General features: G+C 40.2%; 1 protein-coding gene across 5 annotated transcripts in view; it reads right to left on the bottom strand.

The window, feature by feature from the left end:
- Positions 1-16,602, bottom strand: part of CNKSR2 (connector enhancer of kinase suppressor of Ras 2) — a 414,221-nt gene that overhangs the window by 202,790 nt on the left and 194,829 nt on the right. For all 5 annotated transcript variants that reach the window (XM_044283965.1, XM_044283964.1, XM_044283963.1 and 2 more), the window contains one exon: positions 7,323-7,456. In XM_044283965.1, the coding sequence (XP_044139900.1) occupies positions 7,323-7,456 (134 nt within the window). The remainder of the gene's footprint in view (positions 1-7,322; positions 7,457-16,602) is intronic.

Raw genomic sequence — 16,602 nt, forward strand, 5'->3', positions numbered from 1 at the left:
TGAACTTTCTCCATTTATAGACAATTTGTCTTACCGTGGACTGATGAACAGCAAGGCTTTTGGAGATAATTTTATAACCCTTTCCAGCTTTATGCAAGTCAACAATTTTTAATTGTAGGTCTTCTGAGAGCTCTTTTGTGCGAGGCATCATTCACATCAGGCAATGCTTCTTGTGAAAAGCAAACCCAGAACTGGTGTGTGTTTTTTATTACAGGGCAGGGCAGCTGTAACCAACACCCCCAATCTCATTTGATTGATTGGACTCCAGTTGACACCTCACTCCAATTAGCTCTTGGAGATGTCATTAGTCTAGGGGTTCCCATACTTTTTCCACCTGCACTGTGAATGTTTACATGGTGTGTTCAATACAAATATGGTAACATTTAATTATTTGTGTGCTAGTTTAAGCAGACTGTGAATGTCTATTGTTGTGACTTAGATGAAGATCAGATCACATTTCATGACCAATTTGTGCAGAAATCCATATCATTCCAAAGGGTTCACATTGTTTTTCTTGCAACTGTATATATTAGTATATAAAATAAATGAAAATACACATTGTAATGGGAGGGTGAATATGACTGCTATCTTTTTAAGCCATTCTGATGCTGTCTGGACTACCCATTTAATCCAGCAGTATGTTTTTGTTGTGTGTTACTATACATTTATTCTATGCACAATAAATTGCTTATTTTTAATATATTTTATAGAATGTAGCTAAAAAATGTTTGTATGTACAATTCTGCAAAACCAGTGTCACTCAAGAGAACCATTTACAGTCTCTAATAGTTCTTTGTTAGTATCTGAAGAATCATTCTTACTCAAGAGATACTAATGCGGCAAATTCCTAATACGTCCCTCTTCTCCAGTGGGTATTACAGCATCATAACCGTTCATTTGCATAGTTGATTATTTACAGCTAGCATACAGATTGATGAGTATTAGGGAAAGAAATTATAATTAGGCCTTCATCACTTTACAATGGATGTCTTTGCTGCAGGGGTAAGCACAGTAAATCTTTGCTAACTTATATGAACAATTCTCCTCAGTACAACAGTTGGGAAAGTCTTGGACAGATTTACTTATGTAGATTCTTTCGATTATTTCTACTGACACATTAGAAAATATTTTAACATTTCTCACATCAACTTGCATACAAATTAAGCCATATACCAGAATTCCCTGACAGCAACTTGTATCCCACTGTTCACACAACACAAACAAAACAATAGTAGATCTTAGGGAGACCAGCTACAGAAAACACAGTGGAGCCTCTTTTAAGAGTCTCAACACAGCAATACAAAACTCCCTGGGAAACAGTAATATGCAAAATAACCGTGGAGCCCCAGTTATGGGTCTTCAACACAGTGAAAGCCAGCTATCCCTCTAAGGAAGGAAAACCGAGCAAAGGGGTGTCCCCATTACAGATCCACCATATTAAGTTGCCCCTTTGTCAAGATCCCGCTCTTTTACAAGCCTTAAGTATGTGACTGGGAAAACCTAAGCCAGTTATCCATCCACAGACAGATGTTTCGGGGTTTTGCCCCTCATCAGTGTGGAGTATTATTTTTTTTTTGCTAACTGGGAACAATGCCTTGGAGACAACAAAACAATAGCTGATCTTAGGGAGACCAGCTACAGAAAACACCATGGCGCCTCATTTAAGAGTCTAAACACAGCAATCCAAAGGGTAAAGTTGTTCACACAACTCCCCCATCTGTCTTCGATGGACTTTTGTCTCCCATACATATTTTGCCTTTCTGCTTTAGACCGGTGTTCCCATTAGGCTTTGGCAGATGTTGAGCAGGGTCGGCTAAGAGCTGGGCAAAGCCCTATTAAAGGTGGGTGATATGAAAACCTAAGATAATTGTCACATCAAAACAGCACACAGTATAACCCCTGCACCCCGTATACATAATCTCTGCACCATGCTGTACAGTTTACAGTATAATCTCTACAACATGCTATACAATATACATTATAATCCATACACCATGCTGTACAGTATACATTATAACGAGAATTATTTCTACTGGGGGGGGGGGGGGCATTATGGTGGGCTGTATTACTCCCCCATGGTATGACCCCCTAGTAGCAGCACCAGCCTCTCCCTGCTCTGCTATCCCTCTGCCCCTCCAAATCCTTATTATGGAATCTTTCTCATTAGGATAAAACACAACATCAGCTCCACCGAGCCCCCCAGCTAAGTGTTTACGTTTTCATGTGAAATATGTTTTGTGTAGTTTGTTCTATAAGCACCATTGTTTTGTGGCGGTGGACAGAAAATAATCTGGAAGTGCCCCTCCCGAGACCAGGCTCTGAGGAGCACACTCAACTCGGGCCCCAGGCGGCCGCCTCTGCCGTGCCCGGGCAGCGGGTGACACTCTCTTGTTTGTACAGCTCTCCTGCCAAGTTTTTTTTCTCCACCCACAATGAGGTTTGAGCCTCTTCAGCCACTGTCCTTGAGGTTGTTGGTTCTCTGGCAGATTCCGTATTCTTATCTGTGGCGCCTTATCTGCTGGCTGCTGCACTGCAGAGATGTGTTTGTGAGCTCCAGGGTAAGTTGTGTGTGCAACTCTGTGTTCTCCTAGGTTTCTCATTGCACTCACTGAACTGCTTTACGTCTCATAGCAAGTCCGTGGTTCAGCCTCTTGAAACTACAGCACCAAGCATGCTGTCAGGAGAGGGCTGGAGTAGTAGTAGTGGCTTCTTGTAAGTTGTGTTGTGCTGGTCTGCTGCTGTCTATTGATATGTGAGTGGCAGGCTGATGATGGGGGTCATAGTACCAATGCACTTCCCAATTATCTTGTCACTTTTCTGTAGACATAAGAAGTCCCTCTCTTACGAGACATGAAGATAGTGCAGTCTAACTGTGACTGCACACACCTTAAGCTGTCCTATAGACTAAGCCTGTGGTCCTCATTACAGGCAGTTATTGGGAACTTTGGGAAGCAACTGCCTGCTCCTCCGAGGAGGTGAGAGCTGCATTTACATGTAGTGTTACTTTCCTCTGTATGGGGATGATTTTCTAGAACCATGTCTGTGATCATTCATCCCCATACAGATTCATTGTTTCTGGACAGCACATCCCTGGACAATTCTTATGTACAGGATTCGTAGGATTTGAGACTCGAAATATTCAATATATTCGAGAACCTTTTCAGATTCGGATTCGAAAAAAATTTGGATTCGTCCCACCTCTAGTAGCAATAATCTCTGTGCTTTATATGTCCTAGGGCAGCGGTCAGCAACCTTCGGCACTCCAGATGTGTTGAAACTACAACTCCCAGCATGCTAATTCACTGGGAGTCGTAGTCGTAGTTTCACCACAGCTGGAGTGCCGAAGGTTGCTGATCCCTGTCCTAGGGGATATAACACTGGGGGAGTAACTTGTAGAGAAGGATTTGGGTGTCTTTGTAGATCATTAACATTGTAAGTTGTTATTCAATCTATCAGCTGCTTCTAAGGCCACCAGGATATTGTCATGCATTAAACGAGGCATGGACTCGTGGGGCAGGGATGTAATATTAGCACTTTACAAAGCATTGGTGCGGCCTCATCTGAAATATGCAGTTGAGTTCTGGGCTTCAGTCCATAGAAAGGATGCACTGCAGCTGGTAACAGTACAGAGGAGAGCGACTAAACTGATACGGGGCATGAAGGATCTTAGTTATGAAGAAAGATTAAAATAATTGAATTTATTTAGTCTTGAGAAGAGATGTCTAAGGGGGGACATAATTAACCTATACAAAGATATAAATGGGCCATACAAAAAATATGGAGAAAAACTGTTCCATGTAAAATGCCGTCAAAAGACAAGGGGACACCTCCTCCGACTGAAGAAAAAGTTCAGTCTCCAGAAGCATCAAAACTTCTTTATTGTAAGAACTGTGAATCTGTAGAATAGACTTCCTCAGGACGTGGTCACAGCAGGAACAGTGGACGGTTTTAAAAAGGGTTTAAATGAATTCTTAAAAGTAAACAACATTAATGCTGATAAAAACTGTGCAACTATGTAAAAGAAAAAAAACTATGTAGCTATGTGCATTCAAAAGTTCAGAGAAGGTCCCATTAAGTTCACCTGTAAAGGTTAGGGCTCTTTCACACTTGCGTTCTTTTCTTCCTGCATAGAGTTCCGTCGTCGGGCTCTATTTATCCTAATGCATTCTGAATGGAGTGAAATCCGTTCAGGATGCATCAGGATGTCTTCAGTTCCGGACCGGAATGTTTTTTGGCCGTAGAAAATACCGCAGCATGCTGCGCTTTTTGCTCCGGCCAAAAATCCTGAAGACTTGCCGCAAGGCCGGATCCGGAATTAATGCCCATTGAAAGGCATTGATCCGGATCCGGCCTTAAGCTAAACGTCGTTTCGGCGCATTGCCGGATCCGACGTTTAGCTTTTTCTGAATGGTTACCATGGCTGCCGGGAAGCTAAAGTCCTGGCAGCCATGGTAAAGTGTAGTGGGGAGCAGGGGAGCAGCATACTTACCGTCCGTGCGGCTCCCGGGGTGCTCCAGTGTGACGTCAGGGCGCCCCAAGCGCATGGATCACGTGATCGCATGGATGACGTCATCCATGCGCATGGGGCGCTCTGACGTCATTCTGGAGCGCCCCGGGAGCCGCACGGACTGTAAGTATACTGCTCCTCCGCTCCCCACTACTACTATGGCAACCAGGACTTTAATAGCGTCCTGGCTGCCATAGTAACACTGAACGCATTTTAAAGACGGATCCGTCTTCAAATGCTTTCAGTTCACTTGCGTTTTTCCGGATCCGGCGTGTAATTCCGGCAAGTGGAGTACACGCCGGATCCGGACAACGCAAGTGTGAAAGAGGCCTTAGAGAGAGTATTTTCCTGAAATTTCACCCACAAGCCAAATATAACTTTTCTGAGTAATGTATCTACAGTATATAGTATGTAGAATTGATAGTAAAGAATTATATTAAAAGGTATCGATTCCAGTAGTTAAGAATAAAATATGGGCCTGGATGCTAAGTCCACTTTTTCTCCTCACACAGGCCACATCCTGCCTGCCAGCTAGATTCTCCCTCTGCATCCATAGGGCTGGCACAAGCTCCCCAGTTCTTAAGGTGCAAGCATGGGCATCCCAGTCCTCACCAGCCAATGTCTGGCAATCCTGGGGTATTTCAGGTACCTTCCAGTGGGAAAGTGAGAAAAGAGGTCCCTTAGTGTATTAAGTCCCTGAGAAGTTGTTTTGATCTATTGTCTGCTCACCTTTACCAATGATGGTCCTATGCTGCCTGCGCTGACTTGTTATTGTATTGCACATACACCAATAGCCCTGACCCCCATCTCAGACTAAAATTTTGCCTGATCCCTGCATTGGTGTCTCTTACCACATAAGTCAGCTGTGAACTACACAGGAACTACGCCAAGATGTGGCGGTCTGGTGCTCATCTGTAGCAAAGTCCAGATCCCTATATAGGTATTAAATGGTGAATGCCAGAGAACTTCCAGGATAATGCCCTTAGGTTTAGTCCAAAGTCAAACCTGTTGGTTTCACACCCACTGTTGTTACATCTTTATTAAAACTTTTCAACTGTTTTCCTCTACAGCTTATACTTTCTGTTGGTCTGCAGACTAATGCTTTCCTCTTCTCGGTGAATCTAATGGAGAGCTGCTCTGACAACTCGATCCATATCCCTTATCTCTGAACTCCTGACAGCTCATAAAATAATGAGTGTTTATGATCTGCTAGGAAAGTACAGATAATGTCTACTGATCGACCTGTGAGAGCAGTTCACTGATGGATTCACGGAGAAGGGGAAGCAACAGTCTACAAATACACTGAAAGTGAAAGCTGTAGAGGAAAACCTACTGAAAAGTCTTGATAAAAGCAATTGAAAAATTTATTTCGGAGCCTAAAATTAGTAGAACGCAATAAAAATGGCCCCCAACATTTTCAAAATCAAAGCCTTTTATTAAAATTGTTGCTTTGTTTAGCTTGTACTGCTGACATGTATCTACTCTGTACAGCCAGCCACTACACATTCTGCTGCAGGCTATGTAGTGTTTATCAGTTATAGAAGCCAAGCAAAGCAAAAAAATTTATTAAACCAAATTAGAAAAAATATATATTTTAATGCAAAATACATGCATTTCACTAACCAAATAAAATGATTAAAAAGTGTTCTAAAAGCCTACTATAAGTGTTGAGCGAGCATGCTCGGCCGAACACCAGTTCGGCTTGAGCATCGCGATGCTCGGCACATCGCAGTGTTCAGCCAAAAACGTGTGTGCTCGAGCGCGATGCTGGAGTCAGTGTATTTAAATCCAATTTAGCCTCCATTTCTGAAAGGTTTTGGCCGGGATTTGAACTCACAACCTTCTACGTTAAAGGCAAGGACTTTAACCACTCAGCTATAAAGCTGAATGATAAACTGTGTCAGAAAAACCTCATAGTAGTTTGTCATGTAGTAAGTATTACTTTAAAGCAGAAGTATCATTTTATATTTCACTGCAGGTTAACATATAGCTATATAGCATAGTGGTTTGTTTTAGTAATTACACATTTATTTTGCGCCATAAATTTTTTACAATTACTAAAAATATATAAAATATATAAATTTAGCCTCTATTTATGAAACGTTTCTGCCGGGATTTAGACTCACAACCTTCTACATTAGAGCCAAGAACTTTAACCACTACGCTATACAGCTACATGTCAACCTGTACTGAAATATGAAATGATACTTCTGCTGTATAGGAATACATACTACATGACAAACTACTATGAGTTTTTTTTTTTTATATAGTTTATCATTCAGCTTTATAGCAGAGTGGTTAAAGTCCTTGCCTCTAATGTAGAAGCTTGTGAGTTCAAATGTTGGCAGAAACTTTTCAGAAATAGAGGCTAAATTAGATTTAAATACACTGGGTGTCCCCAAGCACTGACTCCATAAATGGACATAGCTATATATGGAGTCAGAGCAGGTACTCCTAACCACGGGCACTGGGGGATTTCCTTACTGTACAGCGATCTTCTGCACAGACCTCAGTGGGACCCAGCACCCTCCCCTCTTCGGAGCAGGGGGTGCCTGGTTTAATGCTCGGTTTCTCCCATTGACTTCCATTGTGCTCGGGTGCTCTGTAGAGCACCCGAGCATTGCAAAGTGTTCTACTCGAGCACCAGGGCACTTCGGTGCTCGATCAACACTACCTACTATTGAAATTTAGGTGATGTTCAGAAAATATTTAGCCTCCTTGGTTTATGGAACTATATGTGATCTTGTCTTTAGAAATACGATGCAAGTACATTTCACAATGATGAAATAACATTACCCTTTGAGTTATAAGGTACCTTGGTGTGTAGGGCTCAGCTGGAGGTGGGGGGATGAAAAGATCTTGGAGAGCAGTACTGTCCCGCTTTGTAGGCGTGCTAATTGTGCTTGATGGGGTAGCTGCTCCACTCGTAGGACTTCTTGGTATTAGAGGCTGTAATTAATATAATAGGAATAATAAAACACTAGCAAGAGTCAACCCAAGTTCATCTAACTCCTCCTTCTCACACATTCTGAAGTGTATACTTGATGCATAGTCTTCTCCTAATAATAATAATAGAAAAACCATGTCACTCATGTGACACTCCAATTAACGTCTAACTATGGAATTTCCATGGTCTGTCGCATACTGTACAAAAAACTGAAAGCAATGCATAAAGGAAGAGAAAAAGGACCTAACATATTAAATATACACAACATCTAACTACGTAAATGCACATTATTCTCCTTTTTCATTGCATCTTCAAGCAATATGTGAGACTTGCAGTGACTTTATTCACCAATACGTACATTACCAGTGGATGTAGAAAATAAAATAGAAAACTGTGTAGCATCCAGGGTGGAAAAAGTTGCGCGTCTGAGTAATGGTCACTTATTTGTCACTTTTCTCATAGGATGGTAAAACGAACTGCAATTCTTATAGGCAAAGAGGAAGGCCAGTGTAGTCAACAAGCAGTTACTCTTCTGAATCAATGTACTGTACATGGATATGCTATGTAATAACTATGGTATTGCTTATTCAAGTAGGGAAACCAGGGGGAGAAAAGTGTTGAGAGACAAATGGAGTAATAACGAAGTTTCAATGGTAAAGATCTAACACGACATTTAATCTTTTTAACTGCAGAATTTGGCTTCTACTTCATATTGGGTCAATGCATTGAGATATTGGATCATACAGGAATCTGGGCTAATACATATTTCTACAATTTTCCAGTTTTTCCGCATCTGCACTTAATACCCCATAATGTCAAATTAAAACAGAACGGTTGGAAATCTTTGCTAATTTATTGAAGAGGAAAAACTAAACTATTGCATAGATACAAGTATTCAAATACTTTACTGAAGACTTAGCTGAAGCACCTTTAGTAGTGATTACAGCCTCCAGTCTTCTTGGATATGATGCCACTAGGTGTGCACATCTGGATTTGGAATGTTCTGCTATTCTTCTCTGCAAATCCTCTCAAGCCCTGTCACGTTGGATAGGGACATTTGGTGGACAGCCATTTTCAGATTTATCCAGAGATATTCAATTGAGTTCAAGTCAGGGCTCTGGCTGGGCCACTCAAGAACATTCAGCGTTGTCCCTAAGCTGCCCCTGTGTTGTCTTGGATGTGTGCTTATGGTCATTGTCTTGTTGGAAGGTGAACTTTCTGCGTAGTCTGAGGTGCAGTCTGGATCAGGTTTTCACTAAGAATATCTCTATAATTTGCCCCATTAAGCTTTTCATCAACCCTGACCAATCTACCTGTCCTAGCCACTAAACAACACCACCACAGTCCTTTGGGTGCTTTTTTGCAAACTTCAGAGAGGCTTTCATGTTTCTTTTACTGAGGATAGGCTTCTTTTTGGCCACTCTGCAGTGTAGTGCAGTGATGACTGATCTTCTGGAAGCTGCTCCCATCTTCACACAAGACCTTTGGAGCTTAGCTAAGTGACCATTGGATTCTTGGTTATGTCTCTTACCAAGATCGTATGTAATAAATCTCAGCGAATGTTCTCTTCTTATTTCAATATGCTTGTTTTAATTCCATCAACTCAAAGGATATAATATAAGGACGCGTTGCGGCTCATATAGCTTTCATCAGCTCAGTGTATCATACATTCATGCACATTTTTATAACAAAATCAATTAAGCACATGGAGTGACGTCAGATGCCGTAGGCGATGCTTAGACACACAGGTCAATCAAATGGCAACATGTATACAAATAATAAACACAATTAGAACAGTAAAGAGATTGCCTATACTACTCAGGACACCAGTCATCTGCGGTTCCCAGTCTGTAAAAATAAATATTCATGTAGTTACATGTATTAGGCGAATAGCGCTATTACAACTTGGTGATCTCATAATCTCTGTTCAACCCCCTGGGTTGTAATGTGCCGAGGGTGTGAATTCAGTAAGCTTCCCTGCGGAGCAACTCTTTTTTTATATCACCCTCTCTCCTAGGTCTTTTGACCTGTTCTATCACCTGAAATCACAGCTGTTAGATCGAGTGCCTAGAATCATGAAAATGTGCTGGTATGGGAAGTAAAAAATTTGCCCATCCGTATTCTAGATTTATGTTTGCAAATGCAATCTCTCACAGTTTGCATAGTTTCCCAGATATAAATTAAACCACAAGGGCATTTTACTAGATAAATAACATTCGTGGAGTCACGAAAGGGTTACTATACCAAAAGTTCTGGGAGCGATTCAGCAGGATCTCAAGAGTCACACCCTTTTTTCAGGAGGGGCAATGACCATCGACCACCAGAAGGAGGCGCAGGGCGGGCCGCAAACATCGGTGGCTCCATGCCAACGGGACTGACTCAACAGGTGCAGACGCGCTCCCAGGTATGACACCTTCCTTGATTATTAACTTATCTTCTAAGATCTTAAGCCCGTTCCAGATAACAGCATTGGAGAAGGGCTTATCCTTTAGTCCGGTGGCACAGTTTGACAGTTTTCAGATGGACGTCGAACTACAACGCTTGTTTAAAAGGATCAGATTGAAAATCCACTTTTTGGGTTCACCTGCGATATTATCCTCTGAAGACTGTGCAACTGATGGGCCTATGGTGACTGATATGTTCAGGCTGACTAAATTCAATTTGTCAGTAAAGAGTACTTTTATGCCACCTACAAATGCGCACCTGGTGGAGACATATGTGCAGTTGGTAATGAGAGATATAGAAATATTGATGGATACCATTAAAAAAGGAAAGTTACATGTAACATCAAATGTACCTCCACAGGAGCGACAAGCTATACAATCTTTGATGTTAGATAATAGTCTAATTATTAAGCCAGCAGATAAAGAGGGATCATTGGTAATAATGGACAAAAATTATTATGTGAAGGAAGTATTGCGTCAGTTGGCAGACACTGATATGTATACGAAATTGGATAATGATCGTGTGTTTCATATAAAAGCAAAGATTTTGTCTGTTCTACACCACTAAAAATTATTTTTTTAAATATCTTTTTGGTAAACCAATCACCGGTGACCCCGGTGTTATATATACTCTCTAAGGTACATAAGACCATGATAAATCCCCCTAGGACGCCCTATTGTGGAATGATTTCAGTTTTGTCCCCGCTGGCAATAGTATTGGAAAAGCTACTGACACCTTTGGTAAAACAGACAACCTCTTTTCTTCTGGATACTTCAGAGTTTTTGAAAATAGTAAGAGACTTGGGAAGGATCCCTCGTGATAGCTGGTTGGTCACTATTGATGTGGTCAGCCTCTACACCTCCATTGATCATGGTGGAGGTTGTATCACTGTTATTGCAATCAAGTGGTTATATTGATATACAGCAGGAATTTATGTTTAAAGTTGTTACATCTGGTTGTGTATGAAAACATTTTTTATTTGGAGATACGTTTTATTTACAGCAACGGGGGACCGCGATGGGCTCGAATGTGGCCCCGTCCTATGCAAATGCATTCATGTCAATGTTTGAAGAAACCTTTGTATACAATAATGTGGGCTATCAGGAAAATGCCCTCTTATGGAAGAAATTTATCGACGATATAATTTGCATATGGGCGGGGCCACTCATGTCCCTCTTGGCCTTCTATGAGCATTTGAATAATTCAGTGGATGGTTTAAAATTTACTATGACCTATGATCAGGTGAAGGTCAGTTTGTTGGCTACTGTGGTGATTAAAGATGAAGAAGGGTTTATATATACTGACCTTTTTAGGAAGGAAACTGATAAGAACAGTGTATTGCATTTTGACAGTGCTCTCCCTTTACCGCTAAAAAAGGCGATTCCGAAATCACAGATCCAGCGAGTGAGACGTATAGTCTCGAATCCAGAGATACAGGGACAAAGGATAGGTGAAATGGTTGAGAGATTTAGAGTGAGGGGCTATCCTGAGAAAATTCTGAATAAGGCAGTGAATACCTCTATTTGGGATCGGACAAAAGAGAAGTCCTAGGATAGTCTTCTCACATAAATTCCACTCTTTCAACAAGCGGTTTGATTACATTATTTGTAAACACTGGCCGTTGCTAGGAAAATCTTATCCGCAAATTGTGGAATTTAATAACCCTCCATTGATTTGCAATAAACGTAATAAGTCCTATCGTGATCAGCTAGCACACACAGATATTGGCCCCCTGAGGGATGTTTCGCATCAGACCTTTTTAAAAAATCAGAAAACGGGGATATACCCCCGTTTACATTGTGCACAGTGCTCATGTTATCAAAGGAGAAACTTTTTATCATTCACATACGGGTAGGGCCTTCCATGTTTAGAGGTATTTTACATGCAATTCCACGAATGTTATTTATCTAATAAAATGCCCTTGTGGTTTAATTTATATCGGGGAAACTAGGCAAACTGTGAGAGATTGCATTTGCAAACATAAATCGACAATAAGGACGGGCAATTTGTTACTTCCCATACCAGCACATTTTTATGATTCTAGGCACTCGATCTCACAGCCGCGATTTCAGGTGATAGAACAGGTCAAAAGACCTAGGAGAGAGGGTGATAGCAAAAAAAAGAGTTGCTCCACAGGGAAGCTTACTGGATTCACACCCTGGGCACATTACATCCCAGGGGGTTGAACAGAGAATATGAGATCACTCAGTTTTAATAGCGCTATTCGCCTAATACATGTAACTACATGAATATTTATTTTTACAGACTAGGAACCACAGATGACTGGTCTCCTGAGTGGTATAGTCAATCTCTTTACTGTTCTAATTGTGTTTGTTATTATTTGTATAAATGTTGCCATTTGATTGACATGTGTGTCTAAGCACCGCCTATGGCGTCTGACGTCACTCCATGTGCTTAATTGATTTTGTTATAAAAATGTGTATGAATGTATGATACACTGAGCTGTTGAAGGCTATATGAGCCGCAACACGTCCTTATATTATATCCTTTGAGTTGATGGAATTAAAACAAGCATATTGAAATAAGAAGAGAATGTCCGCTGAGATTTATTACATACGGTCTGGATATATCTCCTTCTCGTGTGGACTGAGTTCTAGTCGAGTGCCGACTGATTCCTACTTGGTTCTTACTAAGGTTGGTCATCCCTGATTACTTCGTTTGGTGGGATGGCCAGGTCTAGGAAGAGTCCTAGTTTTTTCAAATGTTTCCATTTAAGAATTGAATGAAGACCACTGTGCTCTTGGGAAATTTCATTGCAACAGATATTTTTTGAACCCTAATTCAGATCTGTGCCTCCACACAATCCTGTCTCCTCACAGTTCAGTATTTGCTCCGATATGCATTTCCAACTCTGATATCTTATATAGACAGGGATGTGTCTTTCCAAATCCTGTCCAAATCAACTGAATTTACCCCAGGTGGACTCCAGTCAAGATGTAGAAGCCATAATGTACAATTATTAAATGTATTAGTTGTTGTGATTCTTCACAACTCTATCAGGTGAGCACAGTCTAAATTGTGCCTCTGGTGACTATATGACTTGGACATTATCAATCTACTGTAGCTATGTTTTATTTCTAGATTCTTAACATTGTCCTGGGACATCATATATCTTTCATTACAGTCAGGTTGACCCATTTTTTGCAAGGTCTTATGCAGTGACTGATTATCTACTCATATATAACTTCATCATAGTGGTAGAGGAGAGCTTTGCAGAAGTGCAGACAGATTCAATACATGCTGGCTGTGTGGTGGAGACGCCATGGTTGGCAGTGATTGTTCACACTCGATTATTTTTGTCAGAAATACTGTATCCATCTTTATAGAACATGCGATAGACAAGGATTTTCTATAACGTAACAAAAAAAAAAATGTATGCTCATGCATGCCAGCCCAGCAAATGCTAAAAAGGACAACAGGTCCTATGGATACACTCAGCACAAAACATGCTGATAGATCTAAGAGGTGTGAGCAAAGCCTCACTGGCACACAAGTTCTGGCTGGCATGTGCTTGTGTGCATTCATAAACTTGCCCCCATCCAAAATCTTACATGTGCCCATCATACCATCACTTTGGTTTGTTGTGTTCCCCACAAAACAATAAATATCAAATATAACAGTTCGGATTCATTTTATTAAATAATCACCAGAACTGAAAGTGCAAGATTCGCAGGTAAAGTAATCCTGTAATTATAGTGATTATTGAAGATATCGATGTGTCTACTTATTATGTCACCTTGCAAAAATATATAAACCATTTGCACACAATAAATACAAGCATTAATATTGTTATTTCCTCAACTTATATTGATTCATAAATAGGGAAAATTACTTTCATTGCAATTTACTGGGAAAATGATTTGTTTGAAAAAATAATGTTGGTAGATATGGATTTTTGTTGAGTGCTTAGAGCAGTGAATGTTCAAAATAGAAAAAAGCTAAATTGCAGAAATAGTTGAAAAAGAATTACTGAGATACAAGGGTTTCCCATCACCATTTACGTGTTTCTGGTATTCATTGTATAGAATATTTAACCAAAAGTAAAAGACACTTGCATTAATGAGAATAAGTCACCATAGGGGAAGTGCTCAATTAAGTAGTGCCTACAAGACCTACCTAACGTCCACACTATTAGGTGCACCATTTTATTATTTCCATTGGTAACCTGTGGCAGTAACAGTCTACAGAGCTCCGTGTGTCATGCTATGACACTATTATTCCCACAGCTCTTCCCATAGTATTACTGGTCATGGACCACCCTCGTGTGTTTCCAAGCTCTTTACAGAATATTTTATATTACCTTCTCCCCGCAGCTTTGTGACTCTTGTTCCATCAACTGGATACATCATGAATAAAATTTATTTCACAAGACTTCATTCAAAAGATTGATGGGAGTTCAGAAATTGTATGTCAGCCAGTACCTACAGGAAAAGCTTACCTGCTATTTATCTCAAGGTCCCTTTACATGGGCCAACAGCAGGTAGGTATTGGGAACGATCCATTTGTTCCCAATAATTGCCTGCTCTTGAGAGGACATGATAGCTGCCTTTACCTGCAGCAATCACCTCTGCTCTATGGAGATGAGTGATCATTGCCGAGATTGCTCGCCCCCATAGAGAATCATTGATTCTGGGCAGCAGATAGCTGTTCAGACAGCACAATCATCTGTTAAGATATAATTTTTGGTGACCGCATCAGCGATTCTTTCACCCAGTGAAAAAGCGTTTGCTCATTCAACAGCATATTTACACAGGGCAGTTATCAGGAATGAACATTACTATAAATACTCCTTCCCGATAATTGCCCCTATCATCGGCCCATATAAAGGGACCTTTACTTTTTAGTTGAGGTCTATTAAGGGGGAAAACTGTGACCGATGACTACAGTTTAGCTGCCGGTAGTCCGAGACACACCCCCTGTCTGATCATTGGTTCCGGTAGCTGCTCTCTCCCTCCTCACTGCATCTTAGATTGGCTCCATGTGCCAGCATATATGGTGCCTTCCTGAGATGCAGTGTAAACAATCTTTAGAGGGGAAGATTCCATCTAAAGCCTTGTGAAAAAGTGTCCCTGTAGGAAATTGAAAGTACATTATGAGTTCAGAATTACCGAAATGTCCATTATTACAAGTGAGGGAGATTACTTAAAAAATATATATCAAAGAATAATCCTGGCTCTTGCAGTGGATAAAAGTCTTCAGTCCTTTATTGGTACATATACACACATGGACAGGACAGGATTTTCTTGGAGTCCTGTCCATGTGTGAATATGTACCAATAAGGAATTGAAGACTTCTATCCACCCCAAGAGCCGGATTGTTTCTTTGCTATTATTTGCCATGCAACTTAAGCGTTTTTTCTGGCTCCAGTACGGAGGAGACTACTTACAGGGTGAGCGCACCAAATATGCTTGTCTTTAAAAAAGATATATATCTTATGAACTATCAGTTTGATACACTGAAGTAAAGCATATAATATATGACTAAGCTTTCACTGGTTTCAAAGACTGTAACATTCTTAAACAAAACATTTCATTTCTATTTCTGAAAAACCTCCTACTGATATATGATAAATTATTAGCTGTCCCATCTTTTCCACTTCATTTTATGTCCACATGGCTCTATTTTATCATGAAATGCTTTTTTTTTACACATGCAACCTAGTTTAATGCAAATATCAAAGAATGATTCATGAACGTTAAAGTAGAAAGAAACGGATAATACGCGGCAGAGCGAAAAGCAAGATTCTTTTCATTTCCTATGGTATGCTTAGAAGTGTAATTAATTTTACAGGATGATAGTACTGAGGTAATCACAGTCATCTTTACTGAAGATACAATCTGCATGACTAGAAATCTATTATCTGTCAATAAAGAAAAACACTAGCAAAATTAATGGCTGAAGAGGGGCAAAAGCGGTTCTTATAGATTAATATGGGTCTTTGATTGACACCAGCACCTTCCTATTTTTATCTGATTTTAAATGAAAAGTTCCAGATAATTAACAATGAACTGAAGCTATAATTATTCAGTCTAATTAAACAAACTGTTATAAGATTTTTCCCATAGGGCTCATTCACACATATGCATCACAGCTCCATGGACTGTATATTTAAAGCCAAGGATAAATTCCATTCCATTGTTTAAGATCAGGAAAGCTTTTCCCAAATATTTCTACGCAAAAACTTTTGCATCTCTGCTACATAAATGGAACATATAGCAAAACAATAACAGTATTTAAATCCGATTTTTATTATTATTATATTTAATATGTTGCTTTTCTTTGTGACTATCGGCAGAACAAAATCTTAAAACAATCCAGTTTTCACACTGGAGTAGAGGTGACTGTATTTACTAGAGCAAACGCAATAGGCTATGTCCCGTTTTCTGGAGTTCACTAGCCAGCTTTGCTGTGCACATTGGGAAAGAGTCATCTGAGTCATCTCATTATTATTAAGGGGTAGGGAGCTCTGTTGTATGGCTGTAGTTAGATAATTAAGCATATTAACACTATATACTGTACACAAATGAAGCTCTGCATACATCTACCTTGTTAAATCCTTGTCTCTAGATCAGGATGCTATATCCATCACGCCCTAGAGGCTGTAACAGCCTCCTACATTTCTCTGTCAGAAGATTCTCAGTAACTTCACCTGATATAAAACACATCCTGCTGACTATACAGC

The sequence above is a fragment of the Bufo gargarizans genome, chromosome 3 (genome assembly GCF_014858855.1).
Source record: "Bufo gargarizans isolate SCDJY-AF-19 chromosome 3, ASM1485885v1, whole genome shotgun sequence".
NCBI classification, from domain to species: domain Eukaryota; kingdom Metazoa; phylum Chordata; class Amphibia; order Anura; family Bufonidae; genus Bufo; species Bufo gargarizans.